The 25,364-nt window shown below is 43.9% G+C and overlaps 1 protein-coding gene across 13 annotated transcripts in view; it reads left to right on the top strand.

Annotated features, from left to right (window-relative positions):
* Positions 1 to 25,364, top strand: part of FBLN2 (fibulin 2) — a 111,597-nt gene that overhangs the window by 22,736 nt on the left and 63,497 nt on the right. For 8 of the 13 annotated variants that reach the window (XM_038185839.2, XM_072044424.1, XM_038185836.2 and 5 more), the window contains exon 2: positions 11,904 to 13,371. In XM_038185839.2, the coding sequence (XP_038041767.2) occupies positions 11,991 to 13,371 (1,381 nt within the window). In that variant the 5' untranslated portion in view covers positions 11,904 to 11,990. Of the gene's footprint in view, positions 1 to 5,411; positions 5,838 to 6,298; positions 6,388 to 11,903; positions 13,372 to 25,364 lie in introns of those variants that run through there. The other 5 variants (XM_072044425.1, XM_038185835.2, XM_038185837.2 and 2 more) reach the window with 5 other exon arrangements.

Below are 25,364 nucleotides of genomic sequence, written 5' to 3' on the forward strand. Positions count from 1 at the left end.
TTTCTTGCCAGCCTTGTGCTGGACTGTGGAGAAGGGAGTGATTATCAGCTCATTCTTCATCCTTTGTGTTAATGGTTTCTTTCCCCGTGCATAAATCATCTTAGAGTTGTAGATTTTCTTTAGCTGGAAAATAAAATAGCTTCCTTCCCTTACAGGAGAAACACTGACCAGAGTACATATATAAATGTTAATGTACCAAGAACAGCATCAACAACAAATATGTTGTCAAAGGGAATGAAATATTCTTGTTACTTAAATGATATGCACCTCTGCAAGGTAACATACAGAAAATTATTCAGACTGTATTTTATGTTAGTGGGAGCAGCTGTATGCACATAATTTAATGCAGAAGTAGACCTCTAAGCAGTAGATTGCTCTGGATTCTCTCTCCAGCATAGGAGAAATACCTGGATGTCACCTGGCATGAAAAGCAAAGTTTACATCAATGTTTACATCATTTCCTCAGAATTCTATACGAGGAGATGGAGATAGGTTACCTTTTCATATACTTGAAAGGATCTGACTTTTTCTCATAAATACTGGAGAAAGTCTGGTTTGTTCCTTCAAAGGATGTTTGTTCCATCAAAGTGATGAGACTTGTTTTCTTCAGGGCAGCAGTTAAAATAAAATTTCATTTTTGCTAAATATCTTATAAAAACATAGCATGTTTCCTTCTAGAACAAACCCAAATTTTGTAGTATCAGCATTTCTGGATTGCTGAAAGTTTTAGTTTTTATGTTCTGCCTTTATTTGCAATTTGTTATAGGCTAACTTGTATTTGTTGATCATCAATAACTTGAAATATTCTGGAGTATGGGTTGCATACTTACACAGGAAACCATACTAGCTTCCTCTGGTAATAGAAAATGTAATGTATAACTTACAAAGTAAACAAAATTTGCTCTTCTAATATCATTCTGGTTCATAGGGTAAATATTGTACAGAACCACAAATCATTATGACCACAAGAAGAACTGCATACGTGCATCTGAGAGCAGAAGTTGAGTAAACGTATTTAGATGCAGAGCAAACTGTTTGTCATCTGAGTGTGTCAGTGTGAGATTCTCTACAGACTACCAAAAATAGACCCCAAAACAATGCTCTTAGCTTCAGGAAATTATCCTCATGTGTCACAGGAGTACAAGAAATACATGCCTTTATATGTTCATATGTATGTGTGTATGTTGAGCATGAAATAATACTAGATGCTTTGCTTTCATGAGTTTCAGAGTACCAGTCAGTGCTTTCTTTTTATGATGAACCCTAAATAGCTTTAAATCTGTTTGGGGTTGGTTATAAATGAGTTCTGATGAGGCTACCTCACCCAGAATGCTTCTCTAGGTTTTAGCCTTCAGTAAATGAGGTAGTATTTATTACTGGCCTTAGCATCTCTTGGAGGGTAAGCAGGGCCCAGGGCAGTGTCCATCCAGATGCTCTCTGGCAGGTCTGTCTGTAAGACACGTTCCTGGTCAGCATCAAGTTCAGTTCCTATGGCTGAGTGCTACAGCAGGTATGATTAAAGCTCTCAGGCAGCTGTACATGTGTTCTGGGTGCCTGTGACATGGGTTGCTTGTCACGTTGCCTCAAGGGCTCCCCGGCCCCACAGGAGCAAAGCTTTCCCTGCCCTCGTGCTGAGGCAGGGGATTAGGGGACAGGTTGGTGCCCAAAAGCAGGAGTCAGGCAGCAACTCCCAGCTTCTTTTACACAACTCTTCAGTCTTGAAGGATCAGCGAAGAATAACACAGGGTGGAAGATGGGAGGTATTGTGAGGGTAACTTCTATTAGTTACATCTGGCATTATTGTTGTCTCTGAATGGGGGGCTCCAAGATGAAATAACAGAGCAGGCATCTTTTCACGTTTCAGTATCCAGCAAACCAAATTAATTCCATTATCTTTTATGGAAAGTTTGCACAGGAACGATTTTGATTGATGGATTACATCTGTGGCTGCTGACTGATTAGCAGCATGATAGATGTAGGCTTCATTTACAGGGATTTGCTTTCATTCATGAGGAAAAATTGAAGGTTTCTTTCAAGCACGTTTTTTGCATTAAAACTTTTCAAAGTGCTCAACAAATGGTAGGCTTTGATTTCCGTTTGCTTAATGCCTGTGGTAATTAACATTTCTGTGAGAACATTTTAACCAAATGTTCTAGTTTTTTCTCCATTAAAATAATATATTTTTTTTTGCTCTAGCTAAAGAATTTAATTGGTATATATAATGACTCTTATTTGGGATTTCTTTTGTCACCATATGAGAGGAATCTGTTCCTGTAGGATTGATCGTTGTTTCTTTTTCTGGACTTTATTACTTTCTGGTTGGCAGTGTGCCTCATGGTACGTCTAGTCCACTCCGTACAGATGTGCTCTGTCTGCTGTCCGGTGTCTCGTGGCATGGGTGGAGAGAGGGCATGTATGTGAGTGCCGAAATAAACCCAAATTCGCCTTCCTACCAAAAGATGTCTGGGCACATGCTCTACCAGATTCAATAGCTGAACAGTTTTTGGTGGAAAGTTATAAGTCTGTAGCCCAGCCTGTCTTTGGGGTTGATTGCTAAACTCTGTGTCCTCCTTCATGGCTTGTAGAAACCCAAAGGACAGGGAAATCACAAAATGGGGCTGAGCAGAGGCAGGAAAAGGGAGATGACTGTTTAGCGATACTGGTACCAGTTTCTGTTGGGAGATGCATCCACCTTCTTGTCTTTTATGTCTTCATTTCATCCTGTATCCACGGTCCTTGTGTGCTGGTCTGGGCACAGACTGGCATCTGGCAGCAGAGGCCCTGTGCACCCTGTCCTGCATTGAAGATCTTGGTTCATGCCAGCTAACTCCTGACAAGCCTTCGAGACAGAAGTGGTGGTCAGGGCAGGTGTTTCTTCTTGCGATACTGATTCTTGTCCCTTCTTTCTGACAGAAAGACTTTCTGCTCACATTAGAGCACAGAAAACTCACAGAATACTCCCAGGAGTAATGCTTCCAAAACCTGAAAAGGATCACAAGCTACAGTGTGCTTGTGATGGGTAAATTTGAGCTAGCATTTCATCTGCTCCTTATTCCAGTTCCCCTTCCCCTCCCCAGCCTTTATCCAGAGGAATAGGGCAGGATAATGCCCTCTGTGTATGGAACAAAGGCAGCGATGGCCTTGTGTGCTGCCTTGAAGTGTTACTTGAAAGCTGGAGCACAGGCAGCTCAGGGTGTGCTGAAGTTCACCTACTGGCACACAAGTCTCAGCTAGGTGCGCTCTGCAGCTGGGGGAGCAGAAGATGTATTTTCTCAGCTGTGGAGCGGAGCATAGCTCATGAAAGGAGTTGGTTTGTTGCTACAGTTGGTTACTGAGAGTATGTTTGCTCTCTTGAGGGACAGATTTGGATCCTGTTGAGTCATAAAGGAAAGGAGTTTGATCTCAGACCCTTCTGGGGGATTTCACTACAATGTGAAAAACCATTGTGCATTTTGAGGGGAAAATGTCACAAGTCACAGCCTACTCCTAGGGAAATCCTGACTGGAGACAGCAGCTATGTGTGTGATGGACCTAAAGAGCTACGTTGACAGAGTGCTGTATAAATGTTGTGGAGGAACTGTGAACCAAAAATAGTAAGAGACTATAAAATGGTCACCACACAGTAAGGGTTATTTTCACCATGGCAGATAGAGATCCACTATTCATCATGACAGTGTCAAGGCCAAGACACGTTCACTGAAAAATTATTTACTACAAAATTACTGCATTGACATTTTGTTGTGACTGTCATTTGAAATTAATTGGTGGACTGAAGCAACCCCCCTGAGCTACTCCGGAGAGTTTCCAGTCAAGGTCCTCAGTTCTGAGGCTGAAGTTCAGGCAATCGAAGAGCTGCCATCCCAGCAGGGGAGCAGTTTTGCCTTGCGGGTATACTGCAGAAAACAGTGTTGCAGTTCCTTCAGTCTTTCCTCAATGGAAGCAGTTGTTAGTTATTTCCGAGGTGGCACATGGCAGTAGGCAGGTCAGGAACTGCCACTTGCTAAGCTGTCAGTTAAAAAGTGGGCTTTCTTTTGCCTAATTTCTATCTTAGGGTGGGGGAAACCTTTTTTTGTATCCTAGGGTTAGGGAAACAATGGGTTGTGAGGTGCAGAGTGCTGGCTGGACCCCTGTGCAGTGGAAGATTAAGAAAACAACTGGATTAGAAAACAAACAAATAAATGCGAAGCTTGAATCTGTTACTTAAAGAAAGTTGTAAGCAGCATTGTAGGCACTTCACTGAAGAAAGAAGAAATAGTGAAAGGGGGTCGGGGAGTGACTGGAAACAAGATGCCCAGATCTTGCATGCCGCTGTCCTTGCGACCGCAGCTATTTTGTGCCTTGGTGAGAGGAGCAGCAGCCCTGCAGATATGTGAGCTCTGGGGGACAGAAGCTGGATTATCTGGGAGGAAGTTAGGGAAAGACAGGGGAGAGAGAAGTGTAATCCAGGACCTGAAAGGATACTTTTTGAGGAGCAGGGTTATGAGACCAAACACAGGAGCAGGTTCTGCTTTGGTTGCTTACGGTGTTCACCAAAAAGTACTAAATAACAGGGAGTACTATGGGAAGCAGGGATTTATTTATCCTGAGTGGGAAGGGAGGAGTGTGACTCTTAAGGCAAATGAGAACAATTTATTTCCTTCGCTCATCAGCGCAGAGTATTTACAACGTTCACCTGAGCCTGGAGCACTGAACCCTGCTGGTGTCATCCCCTGGGGCACGGCTGTGCTGGAGCTGTGCTGCCACCTCCCCTGGGGCTGTCTCCGCATGTGTGCGGCTGCTTGAGGTGCCGTGGGACCCAGGGACACGCTTTGCCTGTATGCTGCCAAAAGAGCTCTCTCTGTGCAAATTAGTTCATAACTTATGTGCTTTGACAAGTTTTTGTTGGCTGCGCCTTGGGAAATGTTTTTGAATGGCTGTCGCTGACTTTGCTTTAATCTTTTCCCAGATTTTTTTGGCTGTCGTGGAAATAGCTGGATTAGTTTATTGTGTTTTGGAGGTGCATATACAGTCACCTGAAACTTGGTGATGTTAAAAATGTGTGTATATATATATTTATTATTTTTTCACTAAAAAGAAATACTAAGGTTTCTGCACAACCCTGGCCTGGCTGCAAGTGTGTGCCGAGCCTCCTATGCGTGGATGCTGCATTTGCATCGTCCTGAGGGAAGCCACATCTTCCCTGCTCTGACAGTCTCAGGTCTCTTGTGCTTGTTCCAGCTGCTCCAGTCCCTGACCATGCACAGCCCCTTTGCTGAGCCATCAGCATGTCAGAGCTGGGATGGGGACCAGCTCCTCCACGTGCATGGGGCGGGATGGTGTTCCTGTTCCCCTCCTTTCCCCCATGTGAGTCGTTTCTCCCTCACTCCCTGCAGCTGCCATCCTCCCACTGAGTCACTTTGGATCTGCTGCAGTGGCGCCTCCCAATGACACAGAATTTCGCTGCTCAGTGAGCCAAATACCTGCCCTGGTATTTTGGGCTGGGCTGGGGCGAGGGGGAGCACTGACACTACACCCAAGACACAACTCTCCTCTCCGCAGCTTTCTTTGCCCCGCCATTCGCTTGGAACAAGGCTGCCTTTACTCCCCAGTTCTTCAAAGATGGATTAAAAAAGCTGCACTTTCTAGAGGACCGGGTCCCAGAGCTGCCCAGTCACTGTTGCTAATGCTTGGCTACTGCAGCTGAAATGCCTTGGGTGATGCTTTTCCATTACTGCGGCGTGCCGGGTTCCTGTTCGGATTTGATGTGGGGAACGTCCTGGAGAGTGTCGGGAGCATCTCTGCCTGGGGTGCGTGTGCAGGGAAGGGAGGTCTTGTCGGAGCTGCTCTTGGGAAACTGCGTGAGTTTTGATCTCTTCTGCTTGCTCCTGGTCTGTCCCGCTCTTGAGTTCTCTGTTGAGTTAAGTAATGATCCTCCAGGCTCCCAAATGTCCATTTTTAAGCTTTTCCATGAAAAGGGGGTTTACGGTAACTGATTTCTTATTGAAAATAAAGCTGAGGGAAACCGTCTGCAAAAGCTATGACTTCTGAAAATTGGCTGATTTTGCCAAGAACTGGAGCGTTGACAACACTGAAGTGACTAAGCATCTTGTGCTCTACTTTCGATAAGAAAAGGCAAATTATTGGATTTGGATTTGCACTGGGGTTTATCCTACCCCTCTTTTCCTTCCCCCCAGCCCAGGTGCCCCGAGCGAGAAGGCTGGCTTCAGCTCATCTCAAGTTTCATTAATTAGCAGGCAGAAAGGTCTGGCTCTGCGCACTGCGTATTGCATAAGAGCAGCAAAGGAAATCTCTCCGCTTTTCATTCATCCGTCTGGTGAATAGCACTTCAGTTACCTCTGCTAGCGAGATGGGCTGGGAGCAGCCAGCAGCAATCCATTCCAGTGCTTGGTGAGATCACAAGTTTCCGGATTGAGAGGGTGTGAAAGGAAGAGCTAATCCACTGGCTGGCACAGCCGAGCCAGGAGTTACTGAGCTTAGTTTTTTTTTTTTTTTTTTTTCTTTTCTTCTTCTGTTTTTCATACAAGAACAGTCTCTCACAAATTTCCATTTTTCTCTTGCATTTAAAAGGGATTGTTTTAAAATTGATGTTTCCTTCCGTCCCCTCCCTCCTTCCTCCCTGAGTCTCAGCTATGACCGCAGCCATTTAAGAGCTGCTGGCAGCTGCAGCAGACCAGAGAGGTCTGGCTGGGGAGAGGTGCTAAAATACACAGACAGGCGAAACGCGTTAGCCCTGTACAGTGCGCCTGTGCACATGTGCTTCAGCTTCCCACTGTGCTTTTTGGAATGCTTTTACTGACGTGATAGAGAAGAGATTCAACATCACAGACCAGGGCTGTGGTTGGTCCCTCAGGTTGCACCTGGGAGCCAGTTTGGACTGGGTAGCACTGGGAGACTGGGAGGGATGGCATCTCTGTGTGCTGGTGCTTTGTGCACTGGTGGCGAGTGCCACTACTACATTCCTCATTTGCTGCCAGCTGTGCTAGTGCACGGGCAGGCTTCTTTCTCTAAGTGCATGAAACCTGGGCGTAGGTGAGTGGCCAAATGGAGTGGCCAAACCCCCCAGCTCCACCCTGCATGGGGCTCAGGAGGGACGGTGCAGCTGTCTGCCACCTTCTGCTTTCACAGCAGGCTTGCATCTGGCCCTGCACATTGTTCAAAAGGAGATGGATATCAGAACAGCCTTTCTGTTTTTACTCTTGTAGCAAAGGGCAATTTAGTGGGGAATTGAGAAGAATAGTTCCACCGAAGCCTGTTAGCAAGGATCTACAACCGGTTAAATCACAGATACTTCTTCAAAGCTGGACATCAGTGGGATCTCATGCAGTGGGATGTTCTCTGCAGTGGGCTGAATTTATTCTGTTTATTGGTTTTTGCTTAGAAATGTCTGCCTCTCTTTCTTCACTGAATGTTTGATCCTGCAGTATCTCTTTCACACATGCACGCCTTCTGCAGTTCTGCCATCTCTGGGACAGCCTTCCCAAGGAAAGGTGATGTTCATCTGAAGTCTTTGAAGGAAAGTGCCTCTTGTCACCTCTCCTTACCTAGAATAAGCTTTCTGGTTTAGTGTTGAAATGAAACCATCTGGAAAAAAAATCTCCCAATAAAATACTCCTCATAATTTAAAGATGTGGCGCATTTAAAATGTCTGGATCTTGTGTGGGAACACACTGGTTTCATCAGCATTTTCAAGTAATACTGAACTGTTTTAATCAAGTCAACATTCTTCATTTTGACTTTATGTTAAGACTTTGATTCAAGTAAATCACTTTCTGAGTATATTGTTTTGCAAAAATCTCTGAATTTATAACTTTCTGTCCCCAAATTGAATCAAAGTAAGCATTTTGAAATCTTATTTTGTTCTACCCACTTCCCCCCCTCAGGAGAAAGGAATTGATGGTTGCTGTCATTAGCCTTTGATGCCCTGTCACACAGATACTGGTTTCATCTGCAATGTGAAGCATTCTCATTTCCTTTTCCATGAAGACATGTGTCTATGCTTCATGTCTTACTTTTTTTTTTTTTTTTGAGCTGGTTCGCTATGAAGTGTATTTGTCTTGTTTCTCCTAGGAATTGATTTTAAAGAAGGGACTGACAAGGAAGGAATGCCGTTGTGGTCTGACCATCCTCTTCAAGCTCGCAGTTTTACCTCTGTTGGCTTTGATCTTAATGCCATCCAGAGCATTGTCCCTCTGTTGTGTGGGCACACATGCTTTCTCGGGATGCGCTGTGTGCAGGGGGCTGGTAACAGCTGCTTTAACAGGGGCCCAGGGGTAGCTAAAGCCAACACCAAAGCCAACAGGGGTAGCACTTGAACCAAAGCAGAGCAGGATGTGCAGCCCAGCAGGTTAGGAAGTTCCACGAAGGACACAAATCGAAGCCTGCTGGATCATGAAGCAATGCGTGAGGACTCGGGTGATGTTGGGTTATCTTGCTTTAGTGCTCTGTAAAAACACCAACACAGACTTTGGGAAAACCTTTGTGTTAGGTGTGTGGGGTTTCATTTGTTGTGACATCCCACCAACACAGCAGCAGCAAAAGCCAGTGAAATTACTAAGAGTGGGTGGAGGACAGAGCTGGGAATAAAAAGACCAGCTTGTTGTTCAGATGAAGCCCTTTCTTATCGTCCCAGTTACGTAAAAGGACATTGAAAAAAGCATTAAAATAGTTAACGGAAAGAAATTTCTGCATTAATATTTCCTGGTATTAAAACTCCTCTATCCTCTAGAGATGGTGCATTTTTTTCCCTCTTGGAACAGACACCTTCGTTTCGCAGCTCCAGCTCTTGCTGCCATTACCAAGTAATTAGCTGCTCTCCCCAGGGCCCGCTCGCAGCAGCGGGACGGGCGCAGATCCAGAGGCAGTCCCACAGCACTGCGTGGGCTGGGCAGGGCACGCATGCTCCACTCGGAGCTTGTTCTCAGTGGGGCTCAATGTCTGCGAGCTCTGCTCAAAGCTGCCTTTCTCTGTGCCTGGAGTAGGGAATCTTTCTTTGATATGCAAGTTTATGGGTTGGTGGGGGGGGAGCCATGGGTGTGGGGAGCAGATGGAGAAAGCAGAGGGAAAATGCCGTGCTTTAAAGGAATAAGAGATAGTTTTGTTGGGATCATTACACCAGAAACAAGGAGTCTCTGATGGAAGAAAGCAAGCCTGAGGATAGGGAAAACTGTGGTGTTATCAACGGAAAAAGGGTTTATAAGGATTTGGGCCTTATCAATTTGGGGTCAGCAGCATGAAAGCTGGATGTTCAGGGATGTGGAAACAATCAAACAAGGAAGGATACGGGAGGCTGACTGAGGCATCGAGCAGCAAGCATGACAGGAGGAGCAGGGACAGGGCTCACTGCGGGACAGGGCCCCGAAATCTCTGGGCCTCCCTGTGGGCAAGAGGAAAGGGAGCAAGGAGAAGAAGGGAGGAAAACTGGAGGCGCGTGGGACAAACATGCAAACCCTTGGGCAGAAAGGAGGTGGCAGTAACTACGCCAGGGAGGGTGGTCAAGTAGCACCCTCCAGGAAGACAGGGCTGTGCTTGTGAGGTGCTAGGAGGAATGCAGAAGGGGAAGAGCCCTGCTGCGGCCGGGTCCTGTGGTAAACCTGCAGCTGGATATAACTGTCGGTGGCTCAGGACAGGAGGTAGTTTGGGGGCTTCTTGTTTGGAGTTCAAGTTTCTGCCCGAGAAGAAGGTGTTTGTTTTGGGAAGCCTGAATGTACAAGCAGGGTGGGCAAACACCACCCACAGGAGCATCCTGCTCCGTTTACCTGAAGGGCTGCTCTGCACCAGGACAGCATAGTTGGCTGTGAGCAGGTGCTGTCAGGATATGAAGTGAATGAGGTGCTCGTCCCTTACATGAGGCGGTGCTGTGCCCTAGCTTCATGCACACAGAGGCTGGCCAAGCATGGGGCTACGATGCCCAAACTGCCTCCATCAGTGTTCTGGGGCTGGGGGAGCCTGGGGAGCATCCCAGGGGAGAAGAGCTGTGCCCAGCTGTCCCAGCAGTGCTCCAGCAAGCAGAGTTTGACCAAAGGACTTAATGTGCTGAAGCGCTGCATCCATAAGGTACCGCTGGGAGTGGATGGTGACAGCACGCCGCTCTGGGATCCTTACAGATGGAGCTTATCTTTAATTGTCCTTCTGTTCATTATTCCCCTGCTACCGAGATGTAATAATTACAAATTTGGATTACCTGGAAAAGCTGCTGAAAGTAGGATAAATTATTAATTCTCAGGGTGGACTCTGAAGAATTAATTTCAGCACCACATATTGAAAAATTCACCTTTGTACAGAATATCCTAGTTTGGGGAGCAGTTCTGAAAAAGTGAGATTCTTCCAAGCCATTCGCATACTTTCTGGTACTTTTATTTTTCATTCAGGCAGTATTCTTCAGCATACTGAACTAATATACTTAAATTAGTAGTAAAAAAAAAAAAAAGAAAAAGAAAAAAACACCCTACGTTTATAAGGCTTGTATCTTTGTACAACGTACTGAAGTAATTCAAATTCCAGGACAGAACTGTGGAAATTCTTAGCACAGTTTGTCCATATCTTATCAGAACAGGCACGCTTTTCCCACGGCCTGGCCGCTTTCCAGCAGTGCCTAAGCAGACTTGCTGGAAGCCCAGTTTGAATGGGAGAAGTAATCTTTCTGAATGGATTTTCTGGCAAGATTCCTGTTGCGTGTGTGGCTTATTGTTCTTGGTGATATGTCTACGTTTAACCCCCTAGATAAAAGATGTAGGGTCTTTATTTGTATTTTTTTTAATGATGGGAGGGGTTCTGGAAAAATAATCAGGTCACAAATTCTATAAAATTCTATACACAAACTTTTTTTTTTCTGTATTATCTACTTTTCCTTGTTATTTGTATATGTTTTTGAGCATGCTTTTGATGTAAAGTACAACGGCTGATTTCCTTTAACTGTTAAACTTTTCTATGGTCAAAGGATTTAGTAATTAAAAAGCAAACAGCTTTCTTTTCCTCAGCACAATTTAATGAATTTTTGTTATGGCAATTCATTTAATTTTTATAGGGAGATATTCTGTTCACAGCGTAGCAATTCTCCGTAAAGCAAAGTTGTACTTGTGCTGTGAGAAATAAAAGAAGTGGTTGCCACCGGTGGCATATCCTCAGTTGGTGTAAATGTCTGTTGTGTATTTACTGTAACTGCAGTGTGCTCACCCGATTCCCCAGTGCACTACAGGCCTGCTGTGGAGCTGAGCCAACTTCTGTGAGCTGAGGATCCGGCCTCTAATATGTATTACAGGATAGCTAATACAACGTTTAACCACACAGTAACCGCAACATACAAAGAAGTTCTATTTTAGCACTGCTGGGGCAAGAAAAATAACTGTTAATGCTGAAGGCTGAAGTGCAAATGATTGCTAAATGAAGGAAGGAGGCAGAAGAAAACTCTTATTTTGAGTTAACATGTGTAGAGACAAATTCTCAAGTCTCAAGGCTAAATTTTGGCATGAAAGATCTTGAAGATTTGGGTCTTTGTAACTATAACATGAAGATTAAATATCTTAAATTTGCATCTATAGAGGAGCAAGTAGGCATTTGTTTATTATCTGCAAAAAAATCTCTCTTTTTTAAGCTAGAAAGAATGATTTAATGAAAAGACATTGAAGTATAAAGGCCTTCTTTTTATTTTTAAAATATATATGTATTGTGAGCAGATTAAAAATAGAACAATAACAGCCTTTTTTTTCTTTTCTTTTTAAAAAGGGAGGGTGGGGGGGAGCATGCAACTCCAAGCTTTGTGCCTACAATGCTTGGAAGGCTTTATGATTAATTTCATACTTAGGTTTCCAGATGTTGGATTTCGTCCCAACTTTTAAAGACCTCTAATGTTTAACAGGATATGTGCTGAATATAGTCTTTAACAGAGTTTTCTTTCATAACTCTAGGATCTATGAGAAAAGGTAACTCGGGAAAACACTGCAGATTCGGAGCTGAGTCTACAGCCTTCTAGGAAGAAAACGAACAGCTCTGAAATGTGCAAGTTTGGACTGCAGCTGTATTCGTTTGGGAAGACTATGGGTAGGTACCAGGGCTGGCAGCTGAGCTGTTTGAACGCCATCCTTCTCATGCTGCTGTGCAGCAGCATTTCCCATGCACAGAGGGACTGCACGGGTGCCGAGTGCCAGCCCCTGGACAACTGCATCGAGGACGTGCTGGAGCCCGGCGAGTGCTGCGCCACGTGCCTGCAGCACGGCTGCACGTGCGAAGGCTACCAGTACTACGACTGCGTCAACGTGGGCTTTATCAACGGCAAAGTACCCGAAGGGCAGTCTTACTTCGTGGACTTTGGAAGCACCGAGTGTTCGTGCCCCAAGGGAGGAGGCAAGATCAGCTGCCAGTTCATGCTGTGCCCGGAGCTGCCTCCAAACTGCATTGATGCGGTGGTGCCAGCGGACGGATGCCCTCAGTGTGGAAGAATAGGTTGCCTCCACGAGGGCCAGAAGTATGTAGCAGGGCACACCTTCCACATGCCCCCGTGCAAGGTTTGCCATTGCCCAAATGCTGGTGGTGAGCTGATGTGCTACCAGCTTCCAGACTGTAACACATTCGCCTTAAATACTGTGAGTCCCATGGACACTGAAGACAACGAACCAGAGAGGCACTACGATGATCCGTACAGCTACGACCAGGAGGCTCCAGAAGGAGACAACACCCAGGTGGAATCTCCAAAAAAATACAGGAGCTACTCTTCCCATCTTGAGCAAGAGAGCATCAGCCAAGAGCAAAGCGAGGATTATGACTACTTACCAGCCAGCATTGCTCCTTCAGTTTCAGCTCTGGCTGATAGATATGCCGAGGAAACGACCGTACCACTCACCACACCAGCACCTAAGATGCCTTCTGAATTTCGCAGTGCCACAGAAAGAATTGAGCGAAAGAGAGTGCCCCGCACCACTGCAGCAGCCCCCCAGCAAGTGACGCATAAGGAAGCACCAGCAACCACCAGTGCTCCTCCAGAGCACACCACGGCCACCACTGAGACCCCTAAGCACCTGGGGGAGCCAGAGAGGAGACCCAAGGGAAAGCAAGGGGACAAAGAGAGGAATGAGCAAGAAAGAGCCCCACACTCTAAAATGAAAAAGCATGCCAGAAAAGAAGAACCAGGGAACAGTATTCATCTAGGCTTGAAAGAAGTGAATTTAACAGAGCCAAGTCCAGCAAAATCTTCCCATGAAACACAAGAGGGAAATGCTTTCCCCAAGGTAAAGTTCAGTGCCACAACCTCTCCCCCCGTTGCTCTAAAGGAAGATCATAGTCAGTCATCCCAAAAGCAGTCACAGACACTTTATCGTTACCATCCCGAGGAAGATGGGGACCCCAACTCTATTCATGCCAACCCTAGGTTACCAGAAGGTAAGAACTACTTCTAGTGTAGATGTCTACATAACATTTACGCATAATAATGTTGGTGCATATTCATTATTCTTTTCTTCTTTCTGCTCCACATGGACAAGAAATCAAGCAAATCTCCAGTTACTTTTTTCTCTTTCCAAAGATGGTTTGTGTTTCGTCTGACATTGTAGCTACTGTTTAGCTATTGCCTGCCTTGTTTTGATTTCACAGACTGGAGGGTATTTTCTGATGTTTTAGCTTTATTTCAGGTGATGAATTGTTAAAATCTGACCTTTTCCTTTCATTGTTTGCTCTTCTTCATTTACAATGTGATGTTAGAAAAACATTTTACTATATAGAAAAGGAATTGGATTTAATTAGTTATCTGCTTGGATCCTCCAGCTTCCAGCTGAATGTAATCATATTTGTAGCTTTTGTCTTTTACTGGGGGAAGGAGTGAAACAGTTGTGCTTCTAGGAGACAACATGCATGCTACAAAAATATTTACAGCATTTGTTGCAATATTTATCCTATGGCTGAAAGACTGTCTAAGCTCGTTAGTGCAAGAATTTGATAGATACATTCAAACACAACTGGGGACCAGTAGGGAGAAAAAGGACTGCCTCTTGCTTTGTCTTTTTTGGGGGCTGGAAGTTTATGATGTTTATGATCAACTGTGGCAAGTGTATGTATTTCCTCTCTGCCTCTGGATTCTTCTTGACATCTGCAGTGAATGCTGATTATACGCTTTATGCAATGCTCATTACTGTAATGAATGCAAACTTCATCGCTATAAATTAGCACATATACAGCTCCTATTTCCAATTCATTTTTCATCAAATCAAGAGTAATATCTCCTTTTTCAAGACATAGCACAAAATGTTCTCATGAGAACTCAGACTGTGAGTAAAGAACTCAAACTATAAAGAATACTGATTGCTCTCTAGACAGGGATATTTCTTCCTGTGTTATCTAGGTAGCCCTTACACATCTTGAGCTGCCTAGTCTATCTACTTGAGAAGTTTAAGGGAGATGGGCAGATTTGGAGAAGAAGGAGCTGAGGTTCTAGGTCCCCACACAAACAGCATGCTGTGTAAATTAAATAAAAGATATACAGGATCCATGAAAGGAGATGGTAGCCTCTTTGTCTTCTACTTCAAGTTGTGTTTTTATTGTAAACGTCGACTTCATAAGTCAGCTTGAAAAGAGCTTCAGCTCTAGAAATCAGTCCTACCTGAAGAACCTCACTGCATTACAGCAGTGTGCCAGGCAGCCTCACAGAAAGCAGGGTTTGAACCCAATGCCTTGAAATGAGAAACATGAGGTGAGCACACATACCATCTAGAGGGATGTTGTTAGCAGATATAAACTGCTGAAAGTGATTCGATGAATAGTTAATGTGTTCCAAGCCTAACCTCTGGGCCACCTTCTCTTCATGGATACCCATTTTATTTCACATTTAGATATTTTCACTTTGTGAGTGATGAACCTAACAGGAGTGGCTAGCTGATGATGCAAGGGGGGAAGTGAGCTGATTCCAACCTTCAAGTTGGTGTAACCTGAATAAAATGATCTGTTTATAACACCTGTGTCTGTGCTAATGTAAATGGCAAAAAGCACCTGCCGAAATTGTGCACTGAGTTCAGCTGCAGTCAGTATTACCTAGCAGATTGTGTTTAAAGCTCTTTCCTTATATTTGTTGCAGCCTAAGGCAATATCTGATCTGAGCTGTGCATCAAGACTTTGCATTATACTTAGGTCTGAGGTGGGACTAATGAAATTTAAACCCAATCTACTTAAAATTAAATTGCCTCCCCCCCCCTTTCCTCTCAAAAATGAGGGATTGGTGGAATGTCCTTAAATTTTCAATAAGGGGGTTTAAGAAAGCCTTTTTGGGGTGAAAGTGCTTGGCTGAAGAGCTAGCTGATACATTTTGGAGTCTCCTCAGGATGTTTTCAGTCTGTCATCCACAGGAACTTCTTGGCTGATAGAGGACTGGCTGTGATCTAGATTAGGTCGTGATTCCTGTTGGACAGTGATAAAATATGATAGATGTCTTGTCAGGTGCGAATCATCTAGCCTAGAGAAGCAGGTTTGAAAACCATCAGATGTCATTTTTGCCTTAGTTGATATATATATATAATATACATACATAAAGAATATTTAACAATATTCCTATAAATAAATAAATAAATAGCTCTTAGTGGCACAGCACGCTGTTTAGCTGTAGGTGGTGCAGCTCTAAGGGTGCTGGTGCTCTGGACCACCCCAGCCAGGTAGCCCCAACCTTCTCGAGGGAATAGCTGGTGGGAGCAGGTCTGCCAAGCATTGTAATGGAATTGCAGGACCTCTCCCAAAACCAGGAGTCTCCCTTGACATGGCTAGCTCCAACACTCCTGCCTAGGGACTGCTGTATTTTCACTTGTTTTGTTGTTGTTGTTGTTGTTTTAATTGACGTGGCTTTGACTTATGTGAGTAGATCCATATGTTTCACGTAATAAAACACATCTTCTGTCTCTTTGGTGACTGCTGGGCTGGTGATAGAGGGTGAATGACGATATTAGTCAGACTTGAAAGAAAAATTAATTTTGCCTGCAGGTGTAGAATGAAAGCATAAATTTTGTGTATGTATTCTAACTATATAGTGGCATAATCTGCCAGAATTGCCAAATACATTCTTTTCTCATCTTTAAAAACCATGCAGCTGTATCGCTGTTTTCTGCAAGGACCGCCAACCTCGCAATGAAGCTGTACCGCACGTCTGGGGGCCCTTGGGCATGTCCTTGTCCTCAGAGGCTGCATGCAGGCAGCCCCAAGATGGGTTTGGGTCCTGCCCAGCTATCTGGGGTGCAGCGTGAGCTGGCCCCCATTGCTTCCAGCTCTGGGAGGGTGTTTAGGACGCTGTGAACAGAGCATGACTCCAGAGGGCCCGCAGTGTGCAGGGGCGATGCAGGCAGCCCGGGGGGCTGGAAGTGGCTGCACCTGTCCAGCAGTGGCTGCCTTGGAGAGGAGGGTTGGCTTAGGGGATTGTTTGGGGTCTTTTTGCACTTAATTGTATTTTCCTTCTTTTCTCATCAGTCTGCATTTGGGGGGATGAACTTTATTTTAGGTTTTCATTCCTTCAAACCATCAATACCATTATTAAAATTTCATCTTAAATGCCTTCCCTCCCCCTTCCCCGAAACACAAATTTCTTTTGTTCCCGAGTCCCTGAGAGATACATTTTTGTGGCTCTAGGGATGTTCTACATATTTTATTATTTATTTTAGTATTTCTTTTTCTCTGGAGTTCAGAAAAGTATAAGAGGTTCCACAGAAACATTTGTTGCCACTAAAAATTCATCCTGAGGTAGATGGCTATTGCATTTGTTCTTCCTATTAGCTGTGTCCTGGCACCAGAATTCAGCTGTGGTTGGATCCCTGATGCCTTTGGTTTAAGTCTTGGCTTCTTTATGTATATTTTATGTATCTCACTTTGGTTTTATATGTAGTTGAGCTTTCATCTCCCAAGTCTCTGCTGCCTCATATGTAATCTAATGGTAGAAACGATGTGGAGTCCTTTGGTGCTCAGGAAAGGTAAATTTTACATTCTGATGCTCCTTCTCCTTTTGTGCCTCACTTCTGTCTGTGTTTCAGCCCGAGACTGTGAGGCTGGCATGTGCCTTCTCTCCTTGCTGAGGCACAGGCTGGGCCCTGGGAGGGGGGCAGACCCTGGCAGGGCTGCCAGGAGGACTGTGCCAGCCTGTGCCTGGCCAGGGATGGGAATAACTGTGTTCAAAGGCTGCCGTTGTTGTCAGATGCAGGTGTATACAATGAGGTGTACTACTGAGCCAGCAGTTTGCCTGATTATCTGGGTGTTGTGTGAGGCCGGGCCTGCGCCATGGCTCTCTGGGGCAGCAGTGCTCGTGGCCCAAGGGAGGACATGGGCACCACCGCAGTCACAGTGACAGACCCCACAGCAAGCCCACAAGTAAACTGGTGACTCTGGGGAGCTGGCTTCTCCATGTGCCAGGCAGGAGGGGTGGAGGCAGCGCTGCAAGGCTGTGTGAGCCCAGCGGGCGCTTTCCAGCCTGTGACGGGGTGACGTTGGCTGCTGCTGCTGCCCAGGGGGGTCCGCCACCCTCAGCTCTGTGCCAGCCTGCACTGCTCTCTGCTGAGGAAACTTTCCTCTCTCCGTCTGTGCACTTGTCATAGATCCTGCTCGTAGACTAAAGAGCAACATTCTTCAGCAATGTACAGGCCTATGGAAGTTTCTGTGGCAAATGCTAATTAATCCATTCCTAAAGGAACAGTAACTGCAAAGTAGAGGTGATTACTCAGCTGAGAAAGTGTAAATTAAATACTGTAACCAAGGGAAGGGATGAGTTTTACGGAGACTATTGTCTTCATACAGTCTCTTTCCAAACATTGATCTTATCCTGTCATTTACTGCAAGAGCAACAAATAGAGAGAGTTTTAATTTCTCTATTTCCTCATCCTTAAACTTCCCTGAACAAGGGAGAGTTGAATAAAAACATCTTTAAAGATCTTACTGTAAAAATTTATTATTATTTTCCTACTCGTTTCCATTTTGCTATGCACTGCCAGTAGAGTGCTGTTTCTTGGATAAATGTAACTCAGGTAGCAAACAGCCTCGTTATGAATGTTTTATGATTTGCATTCTGGTTCTGGCAGGCCGAATAGCAATTTGCGTCTAGCTAGAACCATTGTGTTTCAGAATAGAGGTATTTTTCCACTTAAAGAAATCACCAGTTCTGGATGAGTTTATCATGGTCATTTTTAGAGATAAGGATAATTGCTCTCCAACTGAAGTAAATTGCACCAAGTAAATATTTGTGAGACGAGATCAGTGGATTGGAAAATAGCATTCATTGCATGTGAATCCTGATCAGGTAGGAGGTACTGGGAGGCTCTCGTGTAACTCCTCAGGATGTAGCTGTGATTTCAGCCGTCTCATCTACTATGCTTGCTGAGGTATTGAGGCTGATGAAGAAAGATGTCTTTTACTTCCTAACTAAGGACAGATGAGGAAAAAGAGATCCGTGAAGCAGGCCTGCAGTGAGGGTTTCTGAGGCTTTCCCAGAGCACACCAACACTTTGTCCTTCCTACCACTGCTGTAAAATGCACCAGAGGTGCGAGAATGCTGTGGATGGAGCTTTAGAAACATGAAGTCTAATTTCTGTTTTTTTGTTTTGGTTTGGTTTGGTTTGTTGTTGGTTTTTTTTGTTTGTTTGTTTGTTTTTGTTTTTGTTTGTTTGTTTGTTTCTTTTTGGCATTAGGTAAAGTGTTCTTTCATGTTTACTTGACCTACCTCAAACTTAATCCTGTATTATATGCTCAGTCCCAGTTCTTTCTGCAATAGGAAGAAATAAGCTTTGAGCCCTGAAACTAGGATAACTGAAGAATAAAAATAAACCTCGTGAGAGCAGGCTGAGGGGAGAAAAAGCCTCTGGGCCAGCAAGTATGAATCAGCATGAACTACAGCCCTGGGCAGCAGTGTTCAGTTGTCTCTTTGGTAGTTTTGAAATGGTAAGATTATAGAGTGAGATAGCATGAACAGGGTATAAGGCAGGATGAGATACGTACAGAAAGAGGGCTGAAATACTGTAAAATAGAGGAGCATTTTAAGAGAAAACCGCAAAATAGATCTAGCTGTTCTGCCAAAGATAGCATTCTTACCTTATTAAGTATCTGGATGCAGTTTAGTGGGAAAAAAAGAAAATCAGGATTTTCTTTCCCTAATAAAAAATACCAAGTATGTGGGGGCTTCTAGTGCCGCTTTGCAGACCCCTTCCCTCGCTTATGTCGTTGGTGTGACCCCAGTGCCTGCGGCTGAGCGCTGCCACCTCACCCTCACCAGCCCGGTGGCAGCGGAGCCGTGAACGGTGTGGGGACCACGCACAGCCCAGCCGGCAGATCTGGGGAGGCCTCGCACCTCCACATTGTGCTCAGGCAGGGCACAGGGGCATGAAACGTGGCTGGGGCTGCCTCACTGCCTGCGAGGTTTTAAGGAAACCTGTCCAAGGTGCAGTATTTACCGCAGTCGTCTTTCCCTGTCCTTTCCTTTTATTTGTCTTCCTTCCTGTATCTAACAGCACAAGTAGGCCTGGATAGCCCTGCCTGTGAGAGCAGGATGAAGGGAACCACTGGTGCTGGGCTGAGGCCCCTTTGGCACTTTGCATTTTAATGAGACCAGTAGTTTCAAGTGTGTGTGCGCTAAACACTGCTTGTGGCATGAGCCTGTGAACACAGGGTGCAAGGGTAAAGCAAGCCCTGCCCCAGCGACATAAAGGAGTGCATTCAGCCTAATTGTTTGCAGACTCTGAAATAAGCAGTAGCCAAAGGTATCAAATCTCCAGGCTCTGGACTGCCAGATGTGGCCTGGGTTTTTCCAAAGCTCTTGTTTTCAGTGGATGCAACATTAGGCCCATATGAAGTGTTTTGAATTGTCTCTGTTAAGGAATTTGAACATGGATCTGGAGGGCTGATCCAACCTGCCAGCCCAGGCTTGTAGGTAGCAGCTCAGTTTTGAGTATCCAGACTTGCCCTGCTTAGGGACATACTTTTTGGGTCAGTGTTAATTTTTTGTGTGTGTGTGCTTGTGCCTAGATGATCTCTCTAGACAAGTTTCTGCATGACTGCTGCCTGCTTGTTTGTGTTTTGGGAACTGCTACAGGCCAAGCCACTGCTAGCTTTCCAGCTGGCCAGGCTTCAGCATGCTTCTCAAAGTCTGGTGCATTACTCTTTGTTGTTGTCTTGTTTTTGCAAGAATTCCCCTAGTGAGCTCAAGCCCAAGCCCTCATCACCTTGTTCCATTCATCGTGTCATGTCCCTGAGTCCCCTTGTTGAAGTGGAGATACTAACCAAAGGACATGAGCTCCTGGAGAACAGCACTTCTGTGTGGCAGGCTTTTATGGTCTTTTATGGTGCAGGAGCTCATGATCTTTAGTTAGAGATAATAGTTTAGAGAATTTTTTTCTTAAAGATGTGAAGGCCTGTGAAGTGGTGAAAGCATGATCATTGTATGCAGAATACCAAAGTTCTGCTCTATGCTTTGCTAAATACTTTGTTGTAGTCAGATGTATGCAAATTTTTAAGAACCTAAGCAACTTACAGAAATGCTCAGGGCACAGGTCTTTTCTTTTTAAACCCCTTTTTAAACCTGCCAATCTAGAAACTAGAGATGTTTGTGAAGGTGGTTTTCTGTCTTCTTGTGTAACCCATAAAATGAAGATGGCAGCTTCTCATTTTGGTGTGATCTTATGAATAAGGATGTGAATTACTATGGATGATTGCTGGCAGGTATGATGTGCAGTACAGGGTGGGACAAACACGCATGTTCCTTCAGATCTTGCTAGTCTTGCTTTCGTTAGATACACCCTGAAGAGCAGGATCTATTTCACAGCATCTGGTGCAATGATGTGGTGTACTCAGAGTTTTCATCCACTAATAGCGCATATACTACACCAAGTTGTTTTCCCTGCAGCACAAGAGCTATTATTCATTCAGTTGGCTGGAGCATTCATTTTATAAGGAAATGCACTGTGGTAAGTGTTGGCACCAAGGGGAGTCTCAGAGTGTTTCAAGAAAAAGTGAAACAGGATGAAGGTTTTGCACCCAGCTGGGGAGTGTATGTTGGCACTACTGGCACAAGCACAAAAAGCAGTGTTTGCCTGTGACAGGTCTTCCACGATGATAGTGGACACAGTCAAGGATTTTCAGACATGAAAACTTAATGGGATTTAGGTACAAAGACAGTTTAAATCCTGAATGTTGAATTAATGAATCCAACTGGGGTTGGGCATCTATCCTATGATGACATGTAATAACCTAACCTAAAAATCCCTAGACATCAAAATATTTTTGAAAACCCATGCTGTGTACCTATTTTGTAGAGCTAAACATCATCCATCTTTTGTGATGTTAGTTTCATACATGTTTTGAAGAACATTTAATCTCAATTCTGAAATTAAAACATGCTGGAGACAAACTATAGAAGTAAGATGGGGGTCTTCTTATATAAATTAATTAAGCACTTGAAAAGACAAGGTTGTTGGGCTCACCAGGTTTCTCAGAGGTGTGATGTTTGTTGTTTATTTATAGTATATACCTGAGAGTATTTTCTGTATGCATGTTTGATACTTCTTAAGAAAACAGAATTTAAATGAGACTTCTTTGCAGTCGTGTTTGTAGTGTTATAATCGATCACTAAGGAATTAAAAATGACACAGAGTATAGCTCCTTGTTAGAGAAGCAAATAGAAGTAGTTAGTAATTTCTGATCCAGATTTTTTGAGACAATAACCTTTTGAACAGTTTCAAATATGTAGGCCAAATAAATGTAGCTTTCTAGCATATGCTTACTCATGAAAGGATTTGTAATTTCATTACCCTGGGCCTCACAGCAAGCAATATCTCTTACCTCTCAGGGATTCTTAGGTAACAAGCCAGCAGTAATTGGAATTTTATAAAGATCTCCTTATGTGCGAGCAGGTTTTATGTTTTATTGACTATTCCCAGACTATCCGTGCTGTGCCTGAGATGACCAATTCTCTTCCAAAGTCACCAAAAATCCTAAAACACCAGCCCAAAGAACTGGTGTTGTTGACACCAAGCCAAAGTCTGAGTGAGGGACGGGGCAGGGAGTAATTGTGCTATGGTTAGGCTCAGCAAACCTCCACTGCCTCCTTTGCTGCCTTTGCTTGGAGGCCAGGGAGCTCCCACTGGGGCCACTTGTGTTTGCTGTGCCGCTCTGTGCCTGTGACTCCAACAAGCACATAGCGGCGAACGAATTTGCAAGCAGTGACATTACAGAGCCTTGGGGTCTGCAATTGTTCACTGCCTGGTGGAATGACTGGGTTTTACTCCATCACTGGGACCCGCTGATGATGATGGAGTACCTAATTAAGTGGTAGACAGTTGCTAACGCGGGTGCTCTGGGGCATTACAGGGAGGCAGCTGCCTGATGCAGGCAGCTCGGGGACCAAGGACTCTCAGGCTCACGGGGGCGTGTGGGTGGCGTGCTGAGGCTACGCGTGCCCAGCTGCCTCGCCTGCCCCTTGGCAGCCTGGTCATGCTGGGCACAGTTCTGACTGAGACTCATTCAACCCCTTTATACACCAAAAAAGGAGTGATTTAGAAAAAATGTGAACCAATAATTCCTTCTCCCTCCTTGTTATTGAGTGCTTGCTGTTTTGTGAGCCATAGGGATGCCGATTGTATTCACAAGTGCTCAGAGGTATTTGATTGTAGTTTTGAATTACCAAGTACTAAAATAAATGTTTATGGCTCCAACAACTCTGGGTTTAAAACCTATTAACAGTATAAACAGTTGCAAGAAAGGGGAGGACTTGCTTCAGTAACTTTTAAAAGATGTTATGAAAGTTGATGCTCTTGTGAACTGTTGCTCTGTGCGTGTATAATATAATCTTAAAAATAAAGAAAATCATCACACAAAACCTTGTAGCCTTTACTGTAATCAGTCATGTGCAAGTTATTGCTTACACCTCCGGTGACCTGTGCTGTGCAAGAAATAGGTTTGTATACAGTGTTAAACGCCTTTCCACTAAGGTAGTTGGTGAATATGTCTCAAGGGTACATAAGGTATGTGTTTAGGATGAGCTTTATTCTGTATGAGGTCACTATGTAAAAATTTTATTTCAAAAAGAAGAATTTACATCTTCTCCCTCGTGTTACCTTCCCTGCTCTTGGCTGTCACAGAACACTGTAAGGGATTTACCCCCTCCACCTGTGCTGCCTGTTGCCCCCTTCCTTTTCCCCTTCGGTGTGTTTTTTATTTTTATTTTTTTGAGTAAGAAGCTCAGTAACACAGTCTGAGGTCTACAGTCTGATGTGGAGCTCTCATGTTTTCCATATATTCACTGTGAGCAACAACTTCAGCAGCGTTTGGGTCCGAGGAGCTGGGAGTCTGACTGGAACTGGCTCATACACAGGGAACAGAATTGAGAAGAAAATGAATGAGTTCTTGCAAAAAGAACATCTAAGTGTACTTCAGTTTCCTTTTCTTCTTACCTCTCACTATTTGTATGTTACCTTCTGTTTGACTTTTGATATATATCGTTACTTACTGGAATCATTTTCTGAGCACAAGTTAAATTGATTAACATTATAGGGTTATACATCTTGTATGAAGTGAAGTATCAGTTTCTGATTGAGGCACCCCAAAAGGGTCTCAGGAAACAATTTTATTTTGCTGCCAGTAGTTTGTAACAGAATTTGTTGTACTTAATACCAAACCTACTGTGAGATGATAGCACATGACACATGCAAAAGAAATTCCAGACATACAAACCTCACTTCAGTTGGGAATAGAATTTCCTGCAAAGCAAAGACTGAAGTGAAGAGCATGACATCTTCTCCAGTGAGCTTGGTGGCAAAAATGGATGGCCTAGTGAGCCTGAAACAGATGTTGGTTTGGACAGATTTTCTAGAAGACTCCTGTTCAGGCTTGTCTTGTTTGTCATTACAAAAATTAAGTTCATTACTGAAAATGTGTCTTTTTAATCAAATGGTGATTACAATATAAAACAGACAATTTTTACAAGTTTTTCCATAAGGTTAAGGTGCTGTTGTGTGTTGAAAAGCAGAATGAGAAACTCTGTTTAATGAAGTTTAGAGAAGTTTAGAGTGGTCTTTTTTTTTTTTTAATAACAATTCTGAGAACTTACTAGAAAGACGACTTTCAGATAAGAGCATTAAGTCGATGCATTTTCTGTTTGGTGGCATGGAAAGCCTTACACCCGCTGAGCAGCTCTGCCAAATGTGTGAGTAACTAGCAAGTTGATGGCTATTTCTCTCCCGTGTTCGAGCAGGAATTGCAAGTCTACAGATACCTCTATAAAACTTCTTGTTTATGGCCTATAAGCTCCTGAAGATTAGTATATTTTTCCCTCTTTTCCAAGATTTTTTCCTCTGCAATTTGCATTAATTTTCCTTGTGTTGGAATTGCCTTGCATGAAACTAGTAATTTTCATTTCCAAATTCAAAACTACAGTATTCTAGCCAACTGATTTTGTAAGATATTTACTCTGAGTAACTGTTTTTATTGAAGATAACATACACTTAAGTAATGTCTCATGTGTTAATGATAAAAACTTGTACTTTTACTGGTTCTGAATCAAAGCTGATAAGCATTGTCTTAACTCATGGCATTGAAATCAAAAGAGAAGTATAGTAAACATCAGCGATGTCTGAGTTTTACGTTAGAAGGTTACATAAATGTTTAATTTCAATCAGTTTGGATTGAATGCAGTCACAAGCAAGTTCCATTACTGTGTGTATCTTTTAGTGAGTTTGGATATAAATGCATAGACTTTCTAAAACACAAATCTTGTAAGTTTGCATTGTTGCATTAAACTAATGAATGTGCTTTAAATATGTTCATGAAACACAGATTTTTGCCTTTCCTAGCATTTGGCCCTGGGCAGCAATGATTTCAGTGTTGCATGTTCTCCTTCCCCCTTGTGCTCATCCCCAGGGACAGGAGCTGGTTTGTACTGTGGCATGCCCAAAAATCCATTGCAGGACAGGCGGAGACTCTCACTGCCTTGGTTTTAGGTGAAAGCTAAATCACTCTGGGTGGAAAAAAAAAAAAAGTTATGCTGTTGGTTTCCTTACTGTTTTTGTTGGATTTAACCAACCAGTTCAAGTGAATAGAAGCTTTTGGAGTCAACCAGTACTTATATTCACCTCTCAGTGTGAATAAACTGCTATCCTGAAAAATTCTGGTACATGGCAAGGGAAGCCAGTTTAGGTTTACTATTTATTCTCTCGCTTGTATACTAAGGTTATATAAGTTATACACTTCAGTGCTGAAACGAACCTTCCTTTAAACTTTGGTCCTGAAACCCTGTTCTCTCCTTGGTGAGTGCTGACCTTGCAGCATGCCCAAACAGCCTGGCAGAGCAAGCAGCTGGTCTGTAAGGTAATGGCAGTGGTCTCAAAGGTGGAATGCTTCACCAGCACTGTTGTTTGCACTCCTACAGACTGGGATCT

The sequence above is a fragment of the Anas platyrhynchos genome, chromosome 13 (genome assembly GCF_047663525.1).
Source record: "Anas platyrhynchos isolate ZD024472 breed Pekin duck chromosome 13, IASCAAS_PekinDuck_T2T, whole genome shotgun sequence".
In the NCBI taxonomy this organism is placed as follows: Eukaryota; Metazoa; Chordata; class Aves; order Anseriformes; family Anatidae; genus Anas; species Anas platyrhynchos.